Raw genomic sequence first — 8544 nt, forward strand, 5'->3', positions numbered from 1 at the left:
AGTAGCCACTTCGTCATATTGTGTTTACACAGAGAATTTTTGTTTTTAATCGATGTGTCGTAACGGAAAATTTTCAGTAAAAATCTATGGCCTAAATTCTTTGCAATCCTTTAAATTATTGCAAATTCGCTGCAAGGATATCGCAAACATTTAAAGGATTGCAAAGAATTTAGGCCATAGATTTTTACTGAAAATTTTCCGTTACGACACATCGATTAAAAACAAAAATTCTCTGTGTAAACACAATATGACGAAGTGGCTACTATACCTCCATCTGTATGGGTTTTTATATTCCTATTACTTGGTAATAATAGTACTACGCTTGCTACAACCTCCAACCATGATGCTTCAAAAAATATTAAATGTTAATTAGTTTTAATGGGCGTGATATATAGTAAATTTATAGATGAGATGGCGTGTTTTACATTGTGTTCGACTGGACACTGCAGGTTGCTTTCAATTATTTGTTTTATTACGTCTTCCTATAATTTTTAGTCAAAACACTGATCAAACTGTCAAAGAGAAAAGAGAATAAAATGGCGTTCAATTGTAATACCTTCTGGTAGAATTGCACACTGAAACGTGCTAAACAAAGTAGAAACTGTTATGCCAGTGTTGTCAAAACAATGTAATTAAGTGGACTACTGAAAAACATTACATTTCATGCCAGTGCTGTAATTATATTTATCTTACAGATTTCCTACATAGTTTAGTGTTAAATGTTTATTTTGTTGTTTCCGAAACTTGTTAAATTGGCTTGTCTGCTTTTTAAAACAAAATTTTGAGGTGTGCAATCATGTTTTTTGCACACCTTTGTTTCGTATTCCTACCAGAATTTAGATTTTTTACGAAATTTAAGTGCGCAATATATAAAGTCAAGTGTGCACACTTATTTGTTGGTAAAACTATACTGTCTCCATTCTTTGGCAGGTGCACAACCGATTTTTTTCTTAAGCAATTTTTATGGGTAACACTAATTTACGGAATGATGGATGGTCGGTATGGTCGGGACGCTCACTAATTTACGGAATGGTCGGAATGGAATGAATAGGGCCGAAACTAATTTAATGAATGGTCGGAACAGAATGAACTGTCGGAATAGAATGAACTGTCGGAATGGAATGAATGACGCTGTAGGAGCAGTGCACACCTGAATTGTTATGTTGAAAAAAATGTGGTGGTATTTCAAACCTAAGGTGTGCAAAAAATACATAGTGGCACACCTGAGATCTCGGCATGAACACCATCATTTACAGGGTGGCTTGTTTGTATCTTAGCCTTTTTAATTGGTTAAAGATATTTTTTAAAGTTTATACACATTTTGATTACCTTATATTGCAATATGCAACATTGGTTAGTTTTTCACACTTTATTAAATGTCAGAAAAGCTTACGCTGGTCTACAATCCTATGACATGTTCAAATAAGTATTATCAAATGACATACATTATTTAGTTTAGAGTAAGGCTTTGGTTGGTTTAATTGGTATTATATTTATTCTACCAGTTTGCAATTTCAATTTTCACTGGTTTCTAGACCAGCGCCCAATTTATACAATATAAACAAAATGCAAACTGGGTTAATTTATTAATACCAATCCTGATCAAAAAAATCGTGTAGTATTTTACTTACTGAATAAAAGCTTGACAAAAAAATACCAATTTCAATAAAGAAAAATATATTTTTTTGTTCCTTTATATGCACACTGCTTGGCAAAAGTACCTAATTTGTTGCCGGTTAGTAGAATGAAGTAACTGCATCAAGCATTGTACTATTATTTAAGATTAAATTAACCCAGTTTTGTACTATATAACTATGCACTTATGTATGTTCACATTTAGTGCACAATGTGCATGCTTAATGCAGCAAAATATGTTGCGCATGATCGATTGCTGAGTTACAACCTCCAGTTTTGGAAGCTCATGTCTATTTGGTATGCTTGCCATAAAATCCAATTGGTGTTTTGTGTTCGATTTGTTTGAATTTCTAAATGCTCGATTGCATTCCAGTGCCTTCCTGAAAAAGATTTTTGCTTTAGAACGCTTTCCCAAAACTACCCCAGTGAATTAATTTGGCATAAAAGTGTTGCATTCCAATTTTTGGTGTAAATCATAGAATTTTGGCACGCGATTACACAAAGAAACTTTGGCGGCCACAAATTATGGTATGCAGTCGGGTCCAAATGAAATTTTTATTTCAAGTTTACTTTTTCAGTACATATGCCATGATGTTGAAAATTACAAGACAAGTATTAAGGGTGTGTAACAGTAAATCATGCTTTAGACCCTATCATATGTCGGCGAGATTACACAAGGGACAAAATAACTTCGACCAAAACAATATATTTGATTATCAGCAAAGCCTGACGGAACGTGTATCCCCTACAGACTTGAGTGATATAAATGAACTGATAGATCTGAAAGAAAGTGAATTAAACATCGATCAAATAAAATGTGCAAAATTTATATCGAGGTTGGCAAAGCAAGCCAACATTGCCGTTTCAAAATCACTCACCCCAGTAACATTGGAGGTATCCCTTTTGCCGGAGAAACCTAAATCGAAACTTGCGCGAATTTTCGACGAAAAACCGCTGAAAAACCGCAGGTTGGCCTCACTTAGCAAAGAGGAATTGTTTGAAAATGAAATGGAAGAAGTACGGTCACTGGTGCAGAACGCTCTGGATTTGGAATGTGTGGGTAAAATGCATTTTCCCATCGACGAGGGTTATAATGAATTATGTGAACGTATGCATAAAGTTTTAAAATCCGAAGGGAAGTTTGTTCGAAACTACCTCAATTATGTTATGAAGATCTCTGCTAAGAAGAATATCAAGAAAAAAAAACTCCTGGAAAAGGAAAAAATTGTTCCTGCTGAAAAAAAGCTCCCGCCAATGCCAACGTCAACCAATGGTGAAGAAAATCTACTTCCAAGTCCGGCTGTGTCTGCTGCTGTTCGACGTATTAACAAGCAATACATGAACAAGGTTTATAACTATAGATTGAGCCGCACAGAATTTTCGCAGCCGCTGATTTTTGACATGCGATTTAACGCCGATGTTAACCCTAAGATCTCTCACTTGATAAAGCAAATGGTGCTTTGTTATTCCATTAATAGAGAGGAACATGATCCTATGAAAATGGTCCTGTGCAACTGCAAAAACAGGTCTCCGTTTTTACAGAGTTTAAAATCTTTTACTGACATGGACTCGAACATTACTATGCATGAAAATTCTTACTTAGAGTTGGACGATCAATTTCCACGTGAAAAGCTTGTTTACCTCTCGCCAGACGCCAATCATACCATGACCGAATTCTCACCCCATAAAATCTACATTGTTGGAGGGGTAGTAGATAGCTGTCTGAGGAAAAATCTCACCAAGTCTGTAGCCATGACCGAAGGGATTGTAGCGGAAAAATTGCCTCTACAAAAGTACTTACTTTGGGGAGGAACGCAAGGAAGGCAGAGCCTAAGCTTGGATATCGTATTGAAAGTCCTCTTAAGACTGCGGTCCACCAACAGCGATTGGATAGAGGCGTTTAAAGCAATCCCAACGCGTTTCCATCGAGGTTTAACCGAAAGTGCAATGGAAATGGTGGACTACGACGAGAAAACTCTTGCTCACTATGCCGCTGGGCATGTCCGACACGAACTACGCGAAAGTAAACACAAACATATGAGCCAGAATGCCGATTTAAAAACAGTGCTGACGTCCTACTTGCGCCAGCCGGAGCCTAAACAAAAATATTCTCGTATGTCTGATATTAAACCAACTGTAACAGAAAGATCTCATCACAATGCGAATAGAGACAGAAGCTTAGATGACTTCTTTAATAGACATAATTAGCTTTTTTATCACCTTTAATAATTGTTAAGGTACATCCTTGTGTTTGGAGCTAAATTTTGTTTTTTCCATGAATTTATGGCGTTTTGCATATTCTTAAGGATGCTTTAAAGTTAAGTTCGGAACCGCTAAGAAATGTGTCCGAAATTAATTTATCCAAAAATAGCAATTTCTTATTTTTGTTAAATTTTAAGACAATAAGAATATCAAAGCCTATACAGAAGTAGGTATTATTTAAAAATATTGTGATATTGAAAATGATTAAAGAGTTATTTGAAACATTAAAATTTGATATATTTATGCCTTTTTGTTTCGTAAAATCATTAGTCATGGACGATTTAGATGATTTGTTGGATGCTGTTGAAAGGGATCTCAGCAAAAAGCAAATTACTTCAAGAAAAGCGGATTCACCAAAACACAAACCTTCAGTAACCTATCAAGGGTATGTAAAACAGGAACACACAATAAGGCCCACAATTTTCTCTGAATCTCTCACTTTATTTAATGCGACTTTTTGTTAGCTTCGCATAGGTTTGATGTAAATTCTCCATTGTCCAATATTGAGTTTTGTGTCGTTTCTTAACCGTTTTTTACTCGTTGTAATTGGTGTCATGACAAAAGGTTTTCTTCAGTCGTAAGACTGCCAGCTGATTGTCATTAAGTCAATATAAAAAAAAGGCCCACAAAGCAGCAATAATTAAAAACAGTGTTCCCTGTAATTTTTTACTGTGTGCAGTAGGTGTTTAAAGTTTCCATATGAGCTGAAAAAAAGTGTGCAAATTGCATAAATCCCCCCTAAAGTGTTTTTGTTGTGGTTATCACTTTCTTTCGGTTTGATAAGATCAAGGTCCATGCAGGCCTATCGACATTATTACTTTTCCAGTGACCCCTTTTAATAACTGTTTAGTCATAAATATGCTGTTGCTATAAGACATAGTATACTAAAAAGAAGACGCTCTTCAGCACTTGTTTTTTCTCCAACGTTTTGGCGTGCAGAATTCCTTAATTAGGGAATGCAACAACACCATACAAAGTAAAATGACACAAAAAATGCAATAACCAACAAAAAAAATTAATGGAAACGCTGCATAGTGCTATAATCAGATTACTATAGTATTAAGACAAAGACATTATAAAACCAAATGCACAATAAACATCCAACAGAAAACACTTATTTTAATTATAACAAAAGGATAAAGTCCTAAATCAGTAGGTAATAATCCTAATTGCCCAAATGACACCTAAAGCAACAGGTGTAGTGCTATTATTCTGAAAACGGTTATGTATATAAAAGGTAGTGGTAGGTTGTTTAGATCTTATTCCAGTGTAAGTTGTATCTTAAATTTAAATTATTAGTCTAATAAGAAATCACTCCTAAACTTGGCTATATTTAAACTATAATGTTCTTTCCTAAATTTGGTCCTAAACTTCCTTTTTAAAGTGTTTAATCTCACTCCCCTCCCTCATTTGTCAGCTATTATTTCGTACAGGCCTGCACAAGATTTGGAAGAAGACATCAGTTTTATTCTTGAAGACACTGCAGATGCTGTTCAATTTGCAACAAAAAGAAATAAGGTATATATAATTAAACAAGCTCATTAGATTTTGCTGTTTTTATGCAGGTGGAATTTCAGTGAAATTATTATGACAATTCAATTAAATATTGATAGCAATAATTGAGCTTTCAAATTTATTTTTTGTAAGGGTATTTGGTAATTTAATTTTTTTTTTCAGGACAATGTGACCAGGTGTCCATCATCTAAGACAAAGTAGGAACTATTTATTCTATTATCACTAGGGCGAATATTTTTCGACCGAAAAAATTGGAAATTTTGACCTGAAAAATTGAAATTTTGACAAATTTTAACCTTGAAATTTATTTTTTTGACAAAATTTTGACCTATTAGAAATACATTGATTTAAACATCATATTGTTGTATGAAGTGCTGCATTAGTGTCTTGGCGTCGTCAACCACATAATTTTGATGTTTGTCGAACACAAATCAGTTATTTTTTCAGGTTTAAATGCAAAATTCATAAAATTGCTTAATTGAGGTTTTTGTCACTTCAAAAAGATAAACAGCAATAAAAATGCCAAAAAAAACATGACGCTGGTTATTTTAGAAAGATGTTGTGTAAACAATTGAAATACAAGATAAAAATAATTGCAGAAAATGCACCGTAATATTGCTCTAATGAAGATTTAGTACGGTTAACATGTCGTTAGACGTAATTAAAAACTAAATTGTTGTGATAAAATATTAACTGAACGACAATTTCAAAAAGCTGACTATACGTTTTTGAATTTGTAAACGATTTATGTTCATTTTTAGTAGAATTTGACTTGAAATAATTTTGACCTAAAGTGTAAATTTTGACAAAATTTTGACTTTTTTTGACATGTCAAAAAATATTCGCCCTAATTATCACCTTTTTATATTTTTGTGGTAAGGGTAACAATGCTTTTTTTAACAATCCAATACAAAACGACACCATTACTATGCTCAAAACAAGTAAAATAAATGAAATTGTTTATTTTTACGGTTATTTTGACAAAATTTGCTTTAGTATTGAGTAATTAGGTTACCTCTGGTTTTTATTTTGTTATAAATTTACCTTTTAAGGCAGAAATCCCTGCAATCCTTGGAAATCCTTGCATTGCATCACAATTTATGTATCACATCAAAGAATCAGACAATTAACAATACCACCATTCATTGGCTCGAATCCAATATTATATACCACATATTTTTTTAGTAGTTTTTCTGCTTGTCAGTTTTATGGCTAAACAACCTTTATACATTAATTGTCTTTCATTTGGCTATTTGGGTACGCTGGTATTTCAACTGTAGCTTTGTTTTCTAGATGTCTCGCCGTATATTTAGGAGGACCTACATTACCGACAGGTGCAAGCTCAATGTCAAATAAAAGGTGGTTTATTTTATTGTTACTCTTTTAACTAGTTAATTTCAGCTCCTAGTGAAACAAGTTTTTTTCTTTGAATGCTCTGCTTACTTGATTTTTTTGAAATGTTGCAATAGGACATACAACAGATGAGATTGTTTTGTACTTCTAAGTAAATTTATAGGATAACTTAGTTTGATCAGTACCTTCTAAGTTTTAGTGAAGATTTGATTTGTGAAAAACTCAACACATTTGCTAAGTTGTCTTTTTTTCTGTGATGGAAATTTTGTACTATAGCAGTGCCCAATGTCAACCTTATTTTAGTTAAGTATAGGTGGAATAGTCAGAACCTGACCTTACAGTGTCTCCTAGGACAAAAAGGTTAACGCCCACTGCCTTAGATTATATTCCTGACAATCACAACACATTCTGCTTTAACATAATTTCTGTGTTTTAAAAGGTGCTGTGAGTTTCTGCGGTGCACATCCTGTGACTTCAGGGTGGAGCGCTACGAAAATTACACCTGGCAGAAAGACGTTGACTACCTTTTTTTGCGAAATAACATGCCAGATTTCAATAAGGTCGCATCTAAACTTCGTAAAAAAAGAGGTAAACATCTTACCCAGAATATATTTTTTTGACTTTTATAGTGTTTGGCATCATGCAAATCAGAATTTGTTTAATTTATCTAGTAGATAACGTGATTTAGTAGGTAGAGACTGAATATTATTTTAATTTAGTTAATTGATTTTGTCTGATCTCTAGTGTTTTTATTGACTTAAAAAAAGTGAAGTTAGGGAAAAAGTTCCAAATTATAGACCAACAAACAAAAACATTACTTATATAGCAACAGCCAAATTTTACGTAAGAATATGAAATATTTTTGTGGCACAACTATAAAAATATTAGTCATTCGGTTATGAAATATGTTTGTGGCACAACTATAAAAATATTGGTCATTCTGCATTTTATAACATAAAAAAAGCTTTGACATGGACTTTTACATTGGATACAGTTGTATAGTTTGTGATAGATATTTAAGAAAAGGTGTATAATATGAATACTTTTTGTGGAAATAAGTTTCTTTATAGAATAAATCCACTAAAGATAACATAATTTAGTTTGTAATTTGCTTCAATTCAAAGAATCACTTTCTGCAGTCTCTAATTAAAAACCTACTTTAGACTCGTGTGCATATGCATGTCAATGTTCGTGGACTTCAGCAACAGATTTCACTCGTTTGCCATCGTGTCTCAAGTGGGTTTGCGGCAAGCATCAGTAGATATCTTACCTTTGAATTACACAAACACCGCCATACTGTAGAAATGCACTTAATTAGAACTATATGAATTTCTCTTGTATTGTACACTTGGCGAACTTTCTTCATATTCATGTGTTTTCTGTATCATGTGTATTGCTCTTCATGTGATAAACATATTATTTGCAAGTTTTTTTTTGTATATTGTGTGACTGGCTTTTTTCAAACTTTGATAGCTTTGCCATAACAAATATTTTAATAATTACAAATTACAAATTTTTTTTTTAATTATTGAATAATTTATTTTAACCTGTTCTCTACTTATTTGCCAACTGAATAAATATTTAAGTGTTTTTTTTAAACAAAATAGGAAATGGGTTTAGTGCAATGGTTTACATCAATTCTGCAGTATATGCCAAATTAGGAAAAATAGTTTACAGAATAATTATTGATTCTTTCCTTGACGCAAAGTTAATATTTCTTCCAATCTTGATGTGGGCTTATCTTGCAACATTTTGTCGTTCTACATAGCTTTATTTTAT

The 8544-nt window shown here is 33.0% G+C and overlaps 2 protein-coding genes across 2 annotated transcripts; both read left to right on the forward strand.

Annotated features, from left to right (window-relative positions):
- Nucleotides 1-1273: 1273 nt before the first annotated feature.
- On the forward strand, nucleotides 1274-4133 carry LOC146162724 (uncharacterized). The gene has a single exon (XM_083384534.1). The coding sequence runs from the start codon at nucleotides 2161-2163 to the stop codon at nucleotides 3841-3843; it is 1683 nt and encodes a 560-aa protein (XP_083240660.1). The 5' UTR covers nucleotides 1274-2160; the 3' UTR covers nucleotides 3844-4133.
- A 36-nt stretch (nucleotides 4134-4169) lies between these two features.
- Nucleotides 4170-8268, forward strand: LOC146162725 (cilia- and flagella-associated protein 418-like). The gene is made up of 6 exons (XM_083385513.1): nucleotides 4170-4282; nucleotides 5331-5415; nucleotides 5575-5609; nucleotides 6706-6771; nucleotides 7205-7353; nucleotides 7929-8268. Exons 1-6 carry the CDS (start codon nucleotides 4170-4172, stop codon nucleotides 8024-8026), a joined length of 546 nt encoding a protein of 181 aa, XP_083241639.1. The 3' UTR covers nucleotides 8027-8268.
- The last annotated feature ends 276 nt before the right edge of the window (nucleotides 8269-8544 follow it).

Source organism: Ascidiella aspersa, chromosome 3 (genome assembly GCF_963924565.1).
Source record: "Ascidiella aspersa chromosome 3, kaAscAspe10.2, whole genome shotgun sequence".
Classification (NCBI taxonomy): domain Eukaryota; kingdom Metazoa; phylum Chordata; class Ascidiacea; order Phlebobranchia; family Ascidiidae; genus Ascidiella; species Ascidiella aspersa.